This window comes from Scyliorhinus torazame, chromosome 6, assembly GCF_047496885.1.
Source record: "Scyliorhinus torazame isolate Kashiwa2021f chromosome 6, sScyTor2.1, whole genome shotgun sequence".
Taxonomy (NCBI): domain Eukaryota; kingdom Metazoa; phylum Chordata; class Chondrichthyes; order Carcharhiniformes; family Scyliorhinidae; genus Scyliorhinus; species Scyliorhinus torazame.
Window position 1 is genome coordinate 149,633,348 of NC_092712.1, and position 21,018 is coordinate 149,654,365.

General features: G+C 44.6%; 1 protein-coding gene across 2 annotated transcripts in view; it reads left to right on the forward strand.

Annotated features, from left to right (window-relative positions):
* The first annotated feature begins 2,740 nt into the window (after positions 1 to 2,740).
* The window catches only part of LOC140425065 (band 4.1-like protein 4B), a 574,236-nt gene continuing 555,958 nt past the window's right edge, over positions 2,741 to 21,018 (forward strand). For both annotated transcript variants that reach the window (XM_072508898.1, XM_072508899.1), the window contains exon 1: positions 2,741 to 3,201. In XM_072508898.1, the coding sequence (XP_072364999.1) occupies positions 2,950 to 3,201 (252 nt within the window). In that variant the 5' untranslated portion in view covers positions 2,741 to 2,949. The remainder of the gene's footprint in view (positions 3,202 to 21,018) is intronic.

Here is a 21,018-nt window from a genome sequence, read left to right on the forward strand (position 1 = left end):
CCACTCAGCATTCAAGACCCTGACAGTACATGACAGGGTGTATGTTTTAATAACAACACCTTTCATTATTCTAAACTCCAATTGGGTGTAGGCTCTACCTGCTCAACCTTTCCTCATAAGATAATCTTTTCATCCCAAGAATCAGTCAAGTGAACCTCCTCCAGACTGCTTCAAATGCAATTATATCCTTTCTGAAGTAGGAGACCAAAATTGTACACAATTCTCCAGATGTGGTCTCATTAAGGCCTATGTATCTGGAGCAACACTTCCCTATTTTATACTCGGAATAAAAGCCAACATTCCATTTGTCTTCCTAATCACTTGCTGTACATACCTATTATTTTTTTAGGATTCATCTATCGGGACACCAAGATCCCCCTTTACCACAGAGTTCTGCACAGTAAGAAGTCTTACGACACCAGGTTAAAGTCCAACAGGTTTGTTTTGAATCTCTAGCTTTCGGAGCATGTGCTCCTTCCTCAAGTGAATGAGGAAGTTCTGCAGTCTTTCACCATTTAAATAATATTGCTTTTCTATTCCTCCTGCCAAAATAGACAAGTTCATATTTTCCCACATTATACTTTATCTGCCAAATTTTTGCCCACACATTTAACCTATTTATATCCCTTTTTAGACTCTTTATATTCTCTCAAAGAAGGGTAAGTTGTTGTGTCTTGAGCAAATTTAGTTACTGTTGCATAAAGTGTTGGTAACTACATTACAGGAAGAATACACTTGCACTGGAGAGGGTACAGAGATTTACGAGAATGTTGTCAGGACTGGAGAATTTATGCTGTGAGAAAAGGTTGGAGCGGCTGTGATTGTTTTCTTTGGAACAGAGGACGCTAAATAAAGGTTTAATAGAGGTGTACAAAATTATGGGGAGACTGAGATAGAGTGGATAGGAAGGACCTATTTCCTATATCCAGGGATTATGGATTTAAAACCTTCCAAACCCACAATCTCTGCCACCTAGAAGGACAAGGGCAGCAGATGTATGTGAACACTAACACCTCTAAGTTCACCTCCAAGCCCCACACCGACCTGGCTTGGAACGATATTGCCATTCCTTCATTGTCACTGGGTTAAAAATATATTGCCATTCCTTCACTGTCGCTGGGTCAAAATCCTGGAACCACCTTCCTGACAGTACTGTGGGTGTGCCTCCACCTCATAGATTGCAGTGGTCTCAATGACAACTCGGAATGGGAAATAAAAACGCTGCCCTAGCCAGCAATGCCCATGTCCCATGAAATAATTTTTAACAAATGGTAGAAGGATTAGATGGGTGGGTGTCAGGTAATCGAAGAGAATATTTTCCATTCAAAAAAGTGAGTCTGTAATTCACTGCTTGAAAGGTTGGTAGAGGCAGCATACATTTAAAAAGTACTTGAATATGTACTTGAAATGCCAAAACATGACTATGGACCACGAGCTGAAAAGTGGGGTCGTGCTAATTTTGTTTTGGTCAGCATGGGCAAAATTGTTTCCTTCTGGCAAATTTTTAGGGTTTATGAAAGGGAGGCCATAATGCCAATGAATGGTCGAACAGTCTAATATACCTAATATGCTATTTAGCATAGTGGCAGTGGTTAGCACGGTTGCCTCATAGCTTCAGGGACGCGGGTTCAATTCCGACCTTGGGTGACTGTCTGTGTGGAGTTTGCACTTCATTCCCGTGTCTGCGTGGGTTACCTCTGGGTGCTCCAGTTTTCTCCCACAGTCCAAAGATGCGCAGGTTAGGTGGATTGGCCATACTGTTTTTTTTTTCTTTATAAATTTCGAGTACCCAATTCATTTTTTCCAATTAAGGGGCAATTTAGCGTGGTCAATCAACCTACCCTGCACATCTTTGGGTTGTGGGGATGAAACCCACACAAACACAGGGAGAATGTGCAAACTCCACACGGACAGTGACCCAGAGCCGGGATCGAACCTGGGACCTTGGCGCCGTGAGACTGCAGTGCTAACCACTGTACCATCGTGCTGCCCGCCATACGAAATTGCCCCTTAGTGTCCAAAAAGGTTTGACAGGGTTACGGGGATAGGGTGGGGACGGGGGCGTAATGGCTTCCTTCTGCACTGTAAATTCTATGATTCTATGATTTTGTTATGTTTAATGCTTATGTAAACAGACCAGACACAAACTGAATGAAATGGACATCTGTTGCTTATCTGAGAACCTGCAAAAACAAAATTATACAAATTAAATTAAATGGAAGAAAGCAGGAGAAAATAAAAATCACGATTAAGCCATTCAGCACCTCGTAAAAACAGGATCAGCGTTCCTCGAAAAAATTAAATCTCGCCAATCTAGCAGATTCTGACATTCTAAAATTGGTGAACCGAAAAATGCAATCTCGATACTAAGTAAAGTCGCTGGTCTGTGTAATAAAGCAGATTCTCGAGACATTCTTGAAAGGTCGATATGGAGCAGAGAATAATTTTGAGTGGGTTCAATAGTTTCACATTTCACAAACACCATCAATTTATGAAGTTGCGCATCCACTGCCTCTGAAGCAGCCACTTCCGCCTCTCCTTTGAACCACCTGTGCACAGAGGCTGTCGCACCACTTCCGGCCACTGAACCTGCTCAACCAGGTGAGTGTGGAGCCAGGTGTTGTGCACATGCTCAGTTCCGTCTTTGCGGCCGGCGGGCTGTGAAGGCGGCGCATGCCCTGTGCGGCCTTGTAGTCGCGCGCATGCCCAGTGCGGGTGACTGGGTGGAGGTGCGCGCATGCCCAGTGGCGCGCTGTCTGGGCTTCACTCTCACCTGGCTGCGCTCCGTGCTCGGGCTTTCGGTCAATGTTCAGTCCGCCACCGCCGCTGGCCAGGTCTGTGGGGCTGCGGTGCGAGCCGCCATCTCAGTGAGCAGCGTGCAGTGGCGAAGCAGCCACAAGTGTCACCGATCAGCCAGGGGACCGACCGAGGAATTCCAGCCCGGCGAAGATGATGAGGTTTTTGCGGAGGACGTTCGGGCGCCGCTCGGTTCGCCGCTACATGAGTGAGCGGGATGGCGGAAGGGGAGGCGGCAATAGCGGAGCTCGGGAACCAGCAACAGTTGCCGGCGCTGGAGTTCGCTCCGCCACACCTGTGCCCACCGGCACCATGGTGCACATCCCCGCGGCAGGCAACAGCAAGTCGGTCCTGACCTGCAGAGTGCAGCTTTTGGATGGGACGGACGTCAGCGTGGAACTACCGGTGAGTTTCCAGAGCCAGCCTATCCAGCTGAACCCAGCTCGGAGTGAGACCGGTGCTCAATTTTAAAGACGAAACTTGTACCCACCTAGAAGGCAGGACCTGTGCCCAGTTTGAGTATGAGACCTGTACCCACCTGTGCCCTGTTTAAAACTGGATCTCTACCCACCTGTGCCCAGATAAGTTTTGAACCTGTGCACAGTTTAAAGCTGGACCTATACCCACATGTGTCCAGCTTGAAGCTGGACCTGTACCCACCTGTGCCCAGCTTGAAGCTCGACTTGTTTCCACTGTGCCCAGCTTGAAGCTGGACTTGTACCCACCTGTGCTTGATTAGGTATGAGACCTGTGCCCAGCTTGAAGCTGGATCTGTACCCACCTGTGCCCAGCTTGAAGCTGGATCTGTACCCACCTGTGCCCAGCTTGAAGCTGGACCTGTACCCACCTGTGCCCAGCTTGAAGCTGGAACTGTACCCACCTGTGCCCAGCTTGAAGCTGGAACTGTACCCACCTGTGCCCAGCTTGAAGCTGGATCTGTACCCACCTGTGCCCAGCTTGAAGCTGGAACTGTACCCACCTGTGCCCAGCTTGAAGCTGGAACTGTACCCACCTGTGCCCAGCTTGAAGCTGGAACTGTACCCACCTGTGCCCAGCTTGAAGCTGGAACTGTACCCACCTGTGCCCAGCTTTAAGCTGGAACTGTACCCACCTGTGCCCAGCTTGAAGCTGGACCTGTACCCACCTGTGTCCAGCTTCAAGCTGGACTTGTATCCACCTGTGCCCAGCTTGAAGCTGGACCTGTACCCACCTGTGCCCAGTTAGCTACGAGACCTGTACCCACCTGTGCCCAGTTTGAAGCTGATGCTGGACCTGTACCCACCTGAACCGAGAACGTGGCGAGATCTGTGCCTCGGTTAAAGTGAAAGTTCATAACAGTATACCTCACCCGTTTCTAAATGTTCATAGTTTGGTTAAGGACTCTCTACCTGCCTGTGTAATTTAGAGTTGGATTTCTTTGTGCTTAGCTTAATTTATTCTCGGTTATTTACATCGCTTGCGCCTTTGTTCAATGAGCATCACCCTTTTCCTTGAGAAGCGTAGTCACACCATTGGGGAACTATTCGAAGAGATGGATATTTCTCAGTGAACTGATAGGTGGAGGAGGCAAGTAGCCAACCCTACTTGCGTGTTGTCTTCTGCCTTCCTGCACGAACGACGTTTTGCGTCGACTGACACTTCTGTACTCCATTCTGCGCAGTTTGATCTTGTTCGATTTAACTGCGTTCGTGCTTTGGGTTATGTTTTCAATACTGGCAAGAAAGCATTAGAAAAAAGATCCGTCGTTGCATATCCAAGGGGGGGGGGGGGGAGGGGAAATAACGTAAATAAATCACATACAACAGATACTGTAGAGTTTAGTGAGGGGAAATTAACCACGAGGGAGGGGATTGGGGGGGCAGCTCAAGAGGTGCCATTGAAGGTGAAGAGCGGTTGGCCGTAAACATGATGTAGATGTGATTTGGTTAGTTATGTAATTAGCAGATTTAATACATCCGTTTTGCCGCTGTTACAACCTTCGATAGCAAATGTATAGAAGAATTAGCCAAACTGGCAATTAAAAACGGAGAGACCAATTTTGGGTTAAAGTTCAGGGATGGCTGGAAAGCGGCGGACACTGTGTAAATAAGTACAGCACACCTCACACGGAAGTTGGCTGTGATGGACACCAAAAGAGGTTTGACCGAAACTGACTGACACGTTTGGTTTCTGTGTAAATCCCGGAGCTGCCTGAATCAATTCATTAGTTTCACATTTGATCAGAGCCGTTGCTGAAGTGTGGATCCAGCACAAGCAACAACAGTTCAGGTCGTTCCGTCGATGTTTGTTGAACAACTTTTGTCGTTTCCCTGCTTTGTTTTTAAGAAGTATTTGTCCTCCGCTCTTCTGGAAAATATTTTTTTTAAATGAGAATGTGAACAACTGGAAATGAATCGTCTTGTTATCTTGACAACGTGGGAAATTGATTTGCCGTCACTTTAACGATGCACTAGTAATCCCGAATGGAAAGAAGCTTGCTTTCATTTAACTGAATGTGGGTGGGGTTAGGGAACCAAATTATTGTCTTTGTTTACATATCTCAAAACCAATCTTCCATGGACGCTCTCTGTATACTTTAACCCTTTCGTGTCTGACCGTGACAGTGACATCTCGATAGTTGATGTCGGTGACTGGTGGGTGAGAGGGTGTTTGAGCTGAATTCACCTCGGTTTGGCTCTTTTTGACAGATCCAGACTGTTTTCCCTGTTTGGCTGGTGCTGAGCGCAGTTTGGTGACTGGGGCAAAACGTGCTCCAAAATTCCCAACGTTGAAATAATCAAGGCGTAAGATTAAACCTTTCTATAAAGAATTAGAGCTCAATGGAAAAAAAAGTGGAGAATATTTGAAAAAAGAGATCTCTTCCAAATGTGTGCACGTGAGTTTTTGAGATGGTGGAAGGTACATTAAAAACAACTTGAGCTCAATGAATTAAGCAACCTCCAAAGTTCAATTTGAAAACAAGTTGTGAAACATTTAGTAATGCATTAGAGGCATGGACTTAGATAAATATATTTTACTGTTAAATTATTATCTAATCGTCATCATAATATGATAGATTCCATTAACATTGGCAGTTTCTCCTTCCCAAACCTCATAGTTACTCAGATTCTAGACTTTGCTACCATTAACATTCGCGGACAAGACACCATAGACCATAGAAGAGTACAGCACAGTTCAGGCCCTTCGGCCCACGATGTTGTGCCGAACTAGTCTGAAACTAAGATCAAATCAACCTACTCCCAATCATTCTAGTGCACTCCATATGCCTATCCAATAACCGTTTGAAAGTTCCTAAAGCGTCCGACTCCACTACCATAGCTGGGAGTGCGTTCCACGTCCCAACCACTCTCTGAGTAAAGAACCTACCTCTGACATCCCTCCTACACTTCCACCATGAACCTTATAGTTATGCCCCCTTGTAACAGCTACATCTACCTGAGGAAAACGTCGCTGAACGTCTACTCTATATATCCCCCTCATCATCTTATACACCTCCATTAAGTCACCTCTCATCCTCTTTCACTCCAATGAGAAAAGCCCTAGCTCCCTCAACCTTTCCTCATAAGACCTACCCTCCAATCCAGGCAGCATCCTGGTAAATCTCCTTTGCACACTTTCCAATGCTTCCACATCCTTCCTATAATGATGTGACCAGAAATGCACACAATACTCCAAATGTGGTCTAACCAAGGTCTTGTACAGTTGCAGCATAACCTCACGGCTCTTAAACTCAATCCCCCTGTTAATAAATGCTAACACATTTCTTCACGGTTCTAACCACTTGGGTGGCAACTTTCAGAGATCTATGGACATGAACTCCGAGATCTCTCTGCTCCTCCACATTCTTCAGAACCCTGCCGTTAACCCTGTAATCCGCATTCAAATTTGTCCTACCAAAATGAATCACCTCACACTTATCAGGATTAAACTCCATCTGCCACTTTTCAGCCCAGCTCTGCATCCTATCAGTGTCTCTTTGCAGCCTACAACAGCCCTCCACATTTTCCACTACTCCACCAATCTTGGTGTCATCAGCAAATTTACTAACCCAACCTTCAACTCCATCATCCAAATCATTGATAAAAATCACAAATAGCAGAGGACCCAGCACTGATCCCTGTGGTACACTGCTGGTGACTGGGCTCCAGGATGAAAAATTACCATCTACCACCACCTTCTGTCTTCTATCAGATAGCCAGTTCGTGATCCAGTCGGCCAAATTTCCCTCTATGCCATGCCTCCTTACTTTCTGCATGAGCCAACCATGGGGCACCTTATCAAACGCCTTACTAAAATCCATGTATACGACATAAACTTCTTTACCTTCATCTATGTACTTAGTTACCTCCTCAAAGAATACAATCAAACTTGTGAGGTAAGACTTACCCCTCACAAATCTGTGCTGACTATCCTGGATTAAGCTGTATCTTTCCAAATGATCATAAATCCTATCGCTCAGGACCCTTTCCAGTAATTTACCTGTGACTGAAGTGAGACTAACCGGCCTATAATTCCCAGGGTTATACCTATTCACTTTCTTGAACAAGGGAACAACATTCACCTCGCTCCAGTCTTCTGGCACTATTCCTGTAGTGAGGACATAAAGATCAAAGCCAGATCTCATCCGTCGTCTCTCAAAGAATCCTAGGATATATCCGATCAGGCCCAGGGGACTTGTCTATCCTCCGGCTTCTCAAAGTTTCTAACACATCTTCCTTCCGAATATCTACCTCCTCCAGCCTACCAGCCTGTATCGCACTATCCTCCTCAACAACATGGCCCCTCTCCTTTGTGAACACTGAAGAAAAGTATTCATTTAGGGCCTCTCCTATATCTTCAGACTCCATGCACACGTTCCCACTACTGTCCTTGACCGGCCCTAACTTCACCGTGATCATTCTTTTATTCCTCATATAAGTGTAAAAAGCCTTGGGGTTTTCCTTGATCCTACCTGCCAAGGACTTCTCATGCCCCCTCCTAGCACTCCTAAGCCCTTTCTTGAGCTCCTTCCTAGCTATCTTGTATCCCTCAAGTGCCCTAACTGAACCTTGTTTTCTCATCCTTACAGCCCCCTTCTTCCTCTTGACAAGACATTCAACCTCTTTTGTAAACCATGGTTCCCTCACTCAACCATTTCCTCCCTGCGTGCCAGGGACATACATATCAAGGACACGCAGTATTTGCTCCTTGAAAAAGCTCCACATCTCAATTGTGCCTATCCCTGACAGTTCCTGTTTCCATCTTATGCTCCCCAATTCTTGCCTAATCGCATTGTAATTACACCCCCCCCCCCCCCCCGTTATAAACCTTGCCCCGCCGTATATTCCTATCCCTCTCCATTGCGATTGTGAAAGTCACCGAATTGTGGCCACTATCTCCAAAGTGCTCTCCCACAACCAAATCTAACACTTGGCCCGGTTCATTACCCAGTACCAAATCCAATGTGGCCCCACCTCTTGTCAGTCTATCCACATATTGTGTGAGGAAACCCTCCTGCACACACTGGATAAAAACAGCCCCATCCAAACTATTCAAATTATAGTCGTTCCAATCAATATTTGGAAAGTTAAAGTCACCCATGAGACCTACCCTGTGACTACCGCACCTATCCAAAATCTGCATTGCAATCTTTTCCTCCACATCTCTGTTACTGTTTGGGGGCCTATAGAAAACTCCTAACAAAGTGACTGCTCCTTTCCTATTTCTAACTTCAGCCCACGCTACCTCAGTAGACAGATCCTCCTCAAACTGCCATTCTGCAGCCATTATACTATCCTTGATTTACAATGCTACTCCTCCACCTCTTTTACCACCTTCCCTAATCTTACTGAAACATCGAAACCCCGGAACCTCCAACAACCATTCCTGCCCCTGTTCTATCCATGTCTCCGTAATGGCCACAACATCGTAGTCCCAGGTACCAATCCATGCTTCAAGCTCACCAACCTTATTCCTGATGCTCCTTGCATTGAAGTATACACACTTCAAACCACCTTCATGCCTGCAGGTCCACTCTTGTGACCTTGGTATCTTCTTCAGTACTACACTACCCTCAACTTCCTGAACTCCGGCAACACTATCTCCTGGACTACAAATCAGTTTCCCATCCCCCTGCCAAATTAGTTTAAACTCTTTTCATAAAATTTACAGTGCAGAAGGAGGCCATTCGGCCCATCGAGTCGGCACCGGCTCTTGGAAAGAGCACCCTACCCAAGGTCCACACCTCCACCCTGTCCCCATAACCCAGTAACACCACCCAACACTAAGGGCAATTTTGGACACTAAGGGCAATTTATCATGGCCAGTCCACCTAACCTGCACATCTTTGGACTGTGGGAGGAAACTGATGCACCCGGAGGAAACCCACGCACACACTGGGAGGATGTGCAGACTCCGCACAGACAGTGACCCAAGCCGGAATCGAACCTGGGACCCTGGAGCTGTGAAGCAATTGTGCTATCCACAATGCTACCATGCTGCCCAGCACATAACTCCTCCGAAGAGCTGTAGCAAATTTACCTCCCAGGATATTGGTACCCCTCTGGTTCAGGTGTAACCTTCAACCTTCCCCAGAATGTGCTCCAATTATCCAAGTAACTGAAACCCTCCCTCCTACACCATCCCTGTAGCCACGTGTTTAACTGCACTCTCTCCCTATTCCTCACCTCGCGTGGCACTGGCAGCAAACCAGAAATGACAACACGGTCTGTCCTGGCTCTCAGCTTCCACCCTAGCTCCCTGAATTCCTGTTTTACATCCCCGTCCCTTTTCCTACCTATGTCGTTGGCACCAATGTGTACCAAAACTTGTGGCTGCTCCCCCTTCCCCTTAAGGATCCTGAAAACACGATCAGAGACCATGATCGTGTCAAACCGGTTAAAACTGTGTTCGAGCAAGACTGCAGTTGAACAGTGGAAGATGTTGAAAATAGATGAAAATATTCATCTCGACACATCACCATTAAGTATCCCTAAGCTCTGCTTACCACGTTAGAGCTGTGATCAAGGAAAATAGTGAAAGGTAACAGAACTAAAGGAACCAGCACATAACATCACAACAAATAGGGCACTGGGAGAGATCAGGGACAGCTAAATACGACAAACATGTCTTAGTTGCAAAAAGGAATACAAGCAGAAACTTTCAAGTGATATCAAGATTAACACAAGCTTTTGCAATTTTATTGGACGGAAAAAGGTACTCGAGGGTAATATGGGCCTGTTTAAAACAAATATTACAAATGTAAAGAAGGAAATGGCAGACTTGCTGAATAATTAGTGAGTCGGTTTTCATATTATACCTGATGATCCAGGGAAGTTTAACAATAAAGCTAAGGGATTGGAATACACAGAAGTTACTTTAGCAGACAACCTTATGAGAAAAATATGATGGCACTAAAAACTAAAAAATCCACAGCACTTGATATAGTGAGAAAGTTGCAGACTATTTGGCCATAATCTCCGAAAGCACACTTAATTCAAGAATTGCCACCTTAGATTAGAACATTTCACATGCAACTGAATTATTATTTTTTGAATGAGAGAAAGGGAGAGAGAAAAACAGTAAATTATTGGAATCTATTATTCAGAACATAGTGACAGCACTTAAAAGAGTTTGAGCTGATTAGCGAGCCAACGTGGATTTGTAAAGGGCAGACCATGTTTAATGAACCCAATTTAAATTTTTGAGGAAGTAACGACAGTAGTAACAGGAGTGTCCATGGAACACTAAAAGATTTGTTTCTTCAGTGTCGGTTTGCAGGATTGAAGGAGCTGGAAGCGAAGTATGGGCTGGAGCAGTGGAAAATGTTTAGATACATGCAGGTTCGAGATTTTGCCAGAAAGGAGATACAGAGCTTCCCTGTGGAGCCGGCCTCCATATTGCTGGAGGAGGTGCTGATGACAGGAGGAGGTAGTGTCGGCGGTTTACGGAGCCATTTTGGAAGAGGAAAAGGCACCACTGGAAGGGATCAAAGCAAAGTGGGAGGAAGAGTTGGGAGAGGATATGGAGGAGGAGATATGGTGTGAGTTGCTCTGGAGAGTGAATGCTTCCATCTCGTGCGCGAGGTTGGGGCTGATACAGCTGAAGGTGGTTTACAGAGCACACCTCACGAGGGCGAGGATGAGCCGATTCTTTGAAGGAGTAGAAGATGTGTGTGAACGATGCGGGCGGGGGGGGGGGGGGGGGGGGGGGGGGGGCGCTAATCACGTTCATACGTTTTGGTCCTGTTTAAAGCTAGAGGATTACTGGAAGGAGGTTTTTAGGGTAATCTCTAAAGTGGTGCATGTGAAACTGGACTCAGGCCCCCAAGCGGCCATATTCGGAGTGTCGGACCAGCCAGGGTTGGCAACTGGTGCGGAGGCAGATTTTGTAGCCTTTGCCTCGTTGATCACCCGAAGGCGGATCCTGATAGGTTGGAGAGCAACCTCTCCACCCTGTGCCCTGGAGTGGCGGGGGGACCTGTTGAAATTCTTGACTCTTGAGAAGGTTAAGTTTGAACTGAGGGGAAGGATGGAGGGGCTCTACAATTCATGGGCATTATTCATTATGCACTTTCAAGAACTGGATAACAGCGAACATTAGTTGGGGCGGGTGGGTGGGAGGGTTGGGGGAGGAGGGCTGTGTGTGTTAATGGCGACTATGGGTGATCCCTAATTTCTTTTTGTCATTTGTTTGTGAGAACATGCGGGCTAATGTTTGGGGTTTGGTGGGAGGATGGGATCGTTGTTATTGAAATGGGGATTTACATATTTGTTACTGATTATTGTTTATTGATGGGTGTAAATTTGGGAGAAAATGTGTAAAAGGAGGAGAATAAAAAATATTTTTTCAAAAAAGGAGTGTCCATGGAAGCATCTTGTGTGTACTTCCAGAAGGCATTCAATGAGGTTTCACATAAGAGGTTGTTATTTGAAATTAAAACTGATGGAATTGAAGGCAAATTATTGATTGATTAGGAGATAGGTGTGTGATAACAGGCAGTAAACAGGGATAATAGTTATGTACTCAAACTGGAAATAAATGACTATTGGTGTCTCACAAGGATCTGTGCTGGGCCTCCAGTTATTCGCTATGTTTATTCATGATTTGGGTAACACAATGGAGAGCCATGTATACAGTTTTCTGATGACAGCAAGATTGGTGATATACTAAGTAAATATTTCTTAAATATTTTTGGTTGAAGGACCCTCTGTCTAAATCATAATACCATGTAGAAAAGTGCTATATGTAAAGACTACTTTAATAATGCTTTTAAGAAAGCAGGTAATTATTATTTTTTAACATGTTTTTATTAGGGCATTTATATAAAAAAAGCAGGTAATTAAAGCAGCACTTTATCTACATTAGTGACATCCTCAATAATGAAACTGGCCAGAAAAACCAGACGTAAAGGATAAATGTGATGACACTAACAGTACATCCCAAATGCATTGCTTTTAATGTGGTTAAACATTGTGTATGTATGCCATTAACAGGCAATCAGTTCACAAATCACATCCAATGCAAACGGCTATTGGCCAGATCAGTATTACAGCAGCCGCACCATATTTAGGTTTAACAGGCTCAAAGCAGATTTCATTTTAATTCAATCTTCCCATAAACACATGGGTATCCTTCTGTCCAATTCTTTTGCAGAATACGCGCACAAAGGTGGCTTTCTTAGAAACATTTTACCAACCTGTCCAAATCTAACCCAGTGTCTGTGTTATTTAATCATTCAAGGACTTTACAGTGTTGCGTCAGAGTGGAAATTTAAGCAAGTTGAACAGAAGGCATTTCCGTGATTACAAAAAGCAAACCAACACAAGATTAATACATACAGAAAATGCTGGAAATATGCAGTGGGCGAGGAACAATGTGAGGTTATCCATTTTGGTAGGAATAACAGCGAAAGGGATTATTATTTAAATGATAAAATATTAAAACATGCTGCTGTGCAGAGAGACCTGGGTGTGCTAGTGCATGACTCGCAAAAAGTTGGTTTACAGGTGCAACAGGTGATTAAGAAGGCAAATGGAATTTTGTCCTTCATTGCTAGAGGGATGGAGTTTAAGACTAGGGAGGTTATGCTGCAATTGTATAAGGTGTTAGTGAGGCCACACCTGGAGTATTGTGTTCAGCTTTGGTCTCCTTACTTAAAAAAGGACGTACTGGCACTGGAAGGTGTGCAGAGGAGATTCACTAGATTAATCCCAGAGCTGAAGGGGTTGGATTACGAGGAGAGGTTGAGTAGACTGGGACTGTACTCGTTGGAATTTAGAAGGATGAGGGGGGATCTTATAGAAACATATAAAATTATGAAGGGAATAGATAGGATAGATGCGGGCAGGTTGTTTCCATTGGCGGGTGAAAGCAGAACTAGGGGGCACAGCCTCAAAATAAGGGGAAGTAGATTTAGGACTGGGTTTAGGAGGAACGTCTTCACCCAAAGGGTTGTGAATCTATGGAATTCCTTGCCCAGTGAAGCAGTAGAGGTTCCTTCATTAAATGTTTTTAAGATAAAGATAGATAGTTTTTTGAAGAATAAAGGGATTAAGGGTTATGGTGTTCGGGCCGGAAAGTGGAGCTGAGTCCACAAAAGATCAGCCATGATCTCATTGAATGGTGGAGCAGGCTCGAGGGGCCAAATGGCCTACTTCTGCTTCTAGTTCTTATGAACCATTATAGTGATACTTTCTCACTACACTAGTCCAAATTGAATGCACCTGAGAAGCACAGCAGTAGCTGGCCCCCCCCCCCCCCCCCCCCATATCTCGGGAGCAGTTGTGAGGCTCAATCTGAAAAGAATGGTAGCCGAGATGTTCATCATTGCAAAGAAACCTGAGTATGTGGAAGCTTTGGGTGGACTTTTTATCGCTACTTCTGCTGGACTAATACAAGCATCCATTAATTCAGGGCGGCATGGGGGTACAGTGGTTCGCACTACTTCCTCAAAGCTCCAGAGATTCGGGTTCATATCCGGCCTTGGGTGACTATCTGTGCGGAGTTTGCACTTTCTCCCCGTGTCTGTGTGGGTTTCCCCCAGGTGCTCCGGAGTTTCCTCCCACAGTCCAAGGGTGTGCAGATTAGGTGGATTGGCCATGCTAAATTGCCCCTTAGTGTCCAATGATTAGGTGGGGTTACTGGGTTACAGGTGTGGGTGGCGGTGTGGGCTAAGTAGGGTGCTCTTTCAAGGGCCGGTGTCGACTTGATGGGCCGAATTGCCTATTTCTGCACTGTGTAAATTCTATGAATTTCTAAAAGTGGGAACTTGTTTGCTTTAATGCTTCCTTCCTTTTTTCCCCTTATAATGTTTGCTGTCTCACCTGCTGAAGAGAATATTTTGAGGGCCCCAATTTTAAAGCCACTGTACTATGTAGTGTAGAGGGGAGCATACAATTACACGAGAAATTGATAAATTAAATGAATGTGTGAAATTGTGGCAGATAGGTTTCAATGCAGCTATGTGTGATGTCATCCATTTTAGTAAACCATTGTATGGGTGGCACGGTAGCACAGTGGTTAGCACTGTTGCTTCACAACGGCATGGTCCCAGGTTCGATTCCCGGCTTGGGTCACTGTCTGTGTGGAGTCTGCACGTTCTCCCCGTGTCTGCGTGGGTTTCCTCCGGGTGCTCCGGTTTCCTCCCACAAGTCCCAAAAGACTTGCTGTTAGGACATTTTGAATTCTCCCTCTATGTATCCGAACAGGCGCCGGAATGTGGTGACTAGGGGATTTTCACAGTAACGTCATTGCAGTGTTAATGTAATCCTACTTGTGACAATAAAGATTATTATTATTATTAGAAAGGATAAATTGAAGTACTATTTAAATGGTGAAAAACTGGAAACAGTGGAGGTCCAAAGATTCAGGAGTCCAGGTATACAGATCGCTAAAATATTAGTCAGGTACAAAAAGTATCTAAAAGCTAATGCAATGTTTACTTTTGTAACAAGAGGGAAATTAAAGGGGAAGAGGCTTTGTTACAACTATTCAAAGCCCTGGGTAGCCCTCACCTTGAGTACTGTATACAGTTCTGAGCTCTGCATTTTAGAAAAGATATCTTGGTCTTGAATGGAGTGCGATGCAAATTCACCAGAATGTTACTAGGGTTTATGATGAAGATCGATTACATGGATGGGCTTGTATTCCTTGAAGTATTGAAAGTTCATAGGTGATTTGAATGAGCTTTGTAAGATTTTGAAAAGACTGATAGGGTAGATAGAGGGAACATTTTCTATTGGTGGGGGATTCTAGCGCAAGGGGATCATAAAATTAGAGCAAAACTATGCAGGAGAGAAGTTCCTGATAGCAAGGATGGTTGAAGTGTGAACTCTCCCACAAAAATAAGTAAATGCAAGCTCAATTAATAATTCCAGATGAGATTGATATGTTTTTGATAGCCAGGGCCATAAAGATGTGGAGCCAAGACACGATGGAGTTAAGGCACAGACCAGTCATGTTCGAATTGAATGGCATAAGAAGCTCAAAGGGGTGAATGCCCTACTCTTGCGCTACTCTGTTCATGTACATCCTTCTGTTATCTTGGTGCTACATATTTTGCAGATGTTTGACTTATTCTTGCCTCACAGTCCCTATTTCCTATGTCTGGCTGTCCTTTCTTGGATGGTCTGCAGAGTTGTGGTCCTGGTTTCTTTCCTCTCCATGAACTCAACAGTACAGATTGATTGACGCTAGTGTCCCTGTGATAACAGAACAACATTGTGGAATACTTTAAATACCCTTCATAATTTGGGGATCCTTAACTTTGCTGGTCATTTTCTTTACAATGGCTGACACATTTTCGATAACATCATTAAAATGATGCTAGCCTGGTTGCAAGAATCACTTGACAGTGGAAAATAATATTTACTAAAAATTAAGGAAAAATGTTCTGCACTTCAGTGCATTTTATGTTGGAATGGGAAAAGAAAGATGAATAACGGGAAAAGAAAGATGAATAAATTGATAGCTGAGTAGTTTTACTATCTTGAGATTGTATACTTTGTTATAAATCTTGTAGGATATTAATTACTGTTGGAAAGATTTGCAATTTGTTCTTGAAGGGTTATGTTGTGGTTTTCTGGCCATGATTCCCCACATACAATTATAGAAATTCTTGCACAGAAGGGAGCCATATGGTCATTGTGGCTGTGCCAACTCTCTCATCTGTGCTGCCTATTCTAATGCAATTTCACTGTTCTTTCATTGTAACCTTTAGATATTTTCTTCAAGTGTTTATCTAGTTGCCTCTTAAATGTGGTAATTGATGTAGCTTTAATAGGTGAGAATTGAATCTCAGCTGTGCCATTAGGGAGAAGTGCCAAAGGCGCCTCTCTCTACAAAGGAAGAAAAATCAGAAGCATGCCATCCTTGTCTACCCCGATACATTTTTTGTTGTGGCTGCGCAAGAAGCATGTTGAGAGTCTGAATGACATTGTTCCTTGCCCATCCAAAAAAACATTTCTTTTGCTGGAGGATGTCTGGGGGAGAAATTGCAAAAGTAAAAAGCAGAACTGGTCATCAGATGTTAAGTAAACATAATAAAAACAGGCTGCTTCTACAGATTTGGAATTTTATCGTACAATGGTTAATTGTCAGTCAGATCCTTTAGTAGCGGCAATCAAATATAATAAGCATGAATTTATTGAACCCCATACATTACCCACCATGATACAAACTGAGGTAGGTTTGAGCGATGCTTTGCAATATACAGCATGCTTATTCATTGACAAGGGATGTTAGCCACATCACTACAAATTCCAGTTAGCTGAAATATGGCTTGTAATTTGTAAAATTTTCTTTGTAAGTATATAGAATATCATATACATAGTAAGAAAAAATTACAGTTAGAAAAGCCTGTTTTGATGATTTGTACTTGCAGATTTAGTGCTATTCCTTTATTGTTCTGTTGGTTGTGTCAGTTTTTAAAAGTGGCAAACAGATATTGTAAACCATTTGCTTAAATGTTCTTTTTGGAATGATCCATAATATATGAATCTTAATTAAAAGCTTGATCATATTGTGGTTCCATTTTAAAAATTGTGAAATCAATTTAGTTATTGATCATGGCAGTTAAATTGACAACATTGTGATTCCATTGTATAATTGAAAGCTAAGATTTAGATACTGGGAACCTATGTACTTTAAGTCTAACAAGTTAATTGCTGTGAACTCATCTGTTATAACTGATGATCTAATTTTGATTCTACAGCGCAATCACTAACAACCATTCTTCCCTTTAGAGACATTATTGGGCTGGATTCTCCCAACAGGCGGCTAAGTGCCAATGCCGGAGTAAAAACGGGAGTGTTTTACTCTGGCATCGGCGCCCATTCCGGGACACCATTCTGCGGCCCACAGGGGGCTAGGACAGCGCTGGAGCGGCCTTTGTCGATCCCGGCTTGAACCCTGCGCCGTGGGGTCTGCGCATGCGCAGTTGGGCTGGTGGCAACTAACGCATGCTCAGTGGCCTTCTTCCCCGCGGCGCCCCCAACGCCAAATGGCGCAGGGCTACATGAGCCGGCGCAGAGGAAAGGAGGCCGGGGGGCTGAGAGGCCGACCCGCCGATTGGCGGGCCCCGATCGCGGGCCAGGCCACTACGGAGGCCCCCCCCCCGCCCCCCGGGGTCGGGCCCCCGCCCCACAGGCCGCCCCCAGCCCCTTCAATGCCGAGGTACCGCCGGCTCAGAGGATGTTAGAACGGCGGCGGCAGGACTCGGCTTTTTGGTGACGGCCGCTCGGCCCATCCAGCCTGGAGAATCGGCGTGCCGGCCCAGGCCACGGTGGTGCCGATTCTCCGGACTGCAGAGAATTGCGTCCCGGCGGCGTGGCGCGATTCGCACGTCACCACGCCGATTCTCCGACCCGGCGGGGAGTCGGAGAATTCCGCCCATTAACTTTTGCAAACTAGGTTAAGATAGTTTTGAGAGCTAGTTTGCCAGCTGTGCAATGAAGCACTGTCAGACTTGGTTTGTTGCTTTGGACATTTGCTATTGCTGTTCCATCAAATCATAGATACATAGGAGCAGGAGGAGGCCTTTTGTCCCTTCGAGCCTGCTCTGCCATTCATCACGATCATGGCTGATCATCTAACTCAATAGCCCAATCCTGCTTTCTCCCCATAGCCTTTGATCCCATTCTCCCCAAGTGCTTCATCAGCCGCCTCTTGAATATATTTAAAATATCATTGAATATCATTCATCAGGAAAGGAATTAGTTTGGAAATCCATGTGAGATGCATTCAAAGATTCATAGCTTAGTCCTGTAATGTAAAGTTTGACTGTTGTGTGTGTGTATATATATATATATATACTGATCTGTTCCCTGGAAGAACACTATTCACAATACCCTATGCTGCTCTTGTTTGTCCCTTGTTCCGCACTGTAACCAATTGTTAATGTGCCATTATCAATGTACTCTGTCGATTATCCTTTTGTCTACTATGTACGTACTGTGTACGTTCCCTTGGTCGCAGAAAAATACTTTTCACGGTACTTTGATACATGTGACAATAAATATCAATCAATCAATCAATCAAGTAGTTTTCAGCCAGCAAAATAGATGAATTAATAGCACAGATAAGAATGAATGGTTTTGATATAATAGCCATAAAGAGATGTGGTTGCAGAGTGACCAAGGTTGAGAACATTTTATTTTCCAGGATACTTGACCTTGGAGGATGGGTGTGGTGCAGCCCTAATAAAAAATGGAATAAATGTAACTGAGAAAGTTAGCTTGAAAACTTAAGAAGTAGAATCTGTTTGAGTGGAGTTAAGAAACAAGGGACAGAAAACACTTAAGGGAGTATTGTATACACCCCTATCAATAATTGTAGTGCTGGACAGAGTATAAAGTAGGAATTAGCAGTGCATGAACAAGGGTATTGCAGTAATACGAACACCTTTAATATTGCCAAAATATAGTCGTGTGAACTGGGGGATTTGTAGAATTTTGGAATTGAAGGATGATCAAGAAATTGATGCAGGACAGAGAATGATAGTAAATTACTTGGACATAAAACAGTGGGCACTCGTTTTCACAGTAGAAGACACGTTCTGGAAACAGTGGTAAATCAATGAGGCAACTTAAATAAATTACTATCATTAAAAATACTGGAGAAATTCTGGGGTTCAAAGATTTCCTGGGCCTGATGACCTGCATCCTTCAGTTTTCAAAGAGGTAAATGAGAAATAATGGATGCATTAGTTTTGATCTCCCCAATGTTCTGGAATAGTCTCCATGGGTTGGAAGACAGCAAATGTAACCCCGCTTTTTAAGAAAGGAGGGGGAGAGGAAACAAGAAATTGTAGGCTAGTTAGTCTCGTATCAGTTTTGGGAAAATGCGAGAACCTTTTACAGAAGTCCTATTTAAGTTTCTCTGCCTGCTCATTTTACTTTAAATTCATGCAGTGTTTAGGGCTGTTCTTCCTGATTAAATCGTGAATTTTGATTTAATGTCATTGTGTATCGTTTAGCATCATTGTGATGTTGTTTTGTATTGTTCCAAGTAATTTTGTGTCGATGTGACTTCAAGTCGTGTGAACTGTTTGGTGCTATTCTGAAGCGAGTGCAACTGGAGGTGTGAGTTTGCACTCCATAGAACCATAGAATCCCTACAGTGCAGAAGGAGGCCATTCAGCCCATCAAGTCTGCAGCGAACCTCTGAAAGAGCACCCCCCTAGGCCCACTACCCAGCCCGATCCCCGTAACCCCACCTAACCTTTGTTTGCATTGAGTGCTGAATTTGGTGCATTTGAGTGCTATAGTGAGAGTGTGATGACTGAGGGAGTATAAGGGTTCATTTTTATCTAAAGTCTAGAATTTCTTTTATTTAGTTAATTAACTTAAAAGTTGCTGTTTGGTTTAGAAGAAGGTGAATTTTCAATCAGCTTTAAACAAAGGTTCTACTTGTAGGTACTTGCAGATGGAGCTTGTTAATTAGTTAATTGGATTAGGCCAGTTTTCAGAGGCTAGATTCACAGTATAAAAGTGATCCACCTACAGTGCAGACTTTGTTTGCACTGAGTGCTGAATTTGGTGCATTTGAGTGCTATAGTGAGAGTTTGGTGACTGAGGGAGTGCTGAATTTGGTGCATTTGAGTGCTATAGTGAGAGTTTGGTGATTGAGGGAGTTAGGTGAGGAGGGAGTAAGGTCTCCTTTCATTTTGTTTCCTACATTTCTGCAAAGAGCGAGAAGGGAGCCAGGAGTTTACAGAGAGTGCAACTGACTGGGAGCAGAGTCGGAGGGCAGAGGTCCAGTTGGTCCAAAGGGCAGCTATATTCTGTAAGGTAAGAAGGGATGGAGGCTAGGCCAGTTGCATGCTCCTCCTGTAGGATGTGGGTGGTGAGGGATACCACCGGTGTCCCCGCTGACTATACCTCCAGGAAGTGCAACCAGCTCCTCAGAGACCGTGCTAGGGAACTGGAGCTGGATAAACTTTGGATCATCCGGGAAGCAGAGGGGGTTATAGAGAAGAGTTACAGGGAGATAACCACACCCAAGGTATAGGACAAGAGTAGCAGTCAGGGGAAAGAAAACAAACAGGCAGACAGTGCAGGGATCCCTCGTGGCCGTTCCCCTTCAAAACAAGTATACCGTTTTGGATGCTGTTGGGGGGGATGACCTACTGGGGGTATGCCCCAGTGGCCAGGTCTCTGGCACTGAGTCTGGCTCTGGGGCTCAGAAGGGAAGGGGGGAGAATGGAACAGCAATAGTAATAGGAGATTCAATGGTTAAGGGAATAGATAGGAGATTCTGTGGTCGCGAGCGAGACTCCCGGAAGGTATGTTGCCTCCCGGGTGCCAGGGCCAGGGATGTCTCGGATCGTGTCTTCAGGATCCTTAAGGGGGAGGGGGAGCAGCCAGAAATCGTGGTGCACATTGGTACCAACGACGTAGGTAGGAAAAGGGGTGTGGAGGTAATAAACGAGTTTAGGGAGTTAGGCTGGAAGTTAAAAGCCAGGACAGACAGAGTTGTCATCCCTGGTTTGTTGCCAGTGCCACGTGATAGTGAAACTAGGAATAGGGAGAGAGTGCAGTTGATCACGTGGCTGCGGGAATGGTGTAGGAGGGAGGGCTTCAGGTATTTGGATAATTAGAGCGCATTCTGGGGAAGGTGGGACCTGTACAAGCAGGACGGGTTGCATCTGAACCAGAGGGGCACCAATATCCTGGGAGGGAGGTTTTCTAGTACTCTTCGGGAGGGTTTAAATTAATTTAGCAGGGGAATGGGAACTAGATTTGT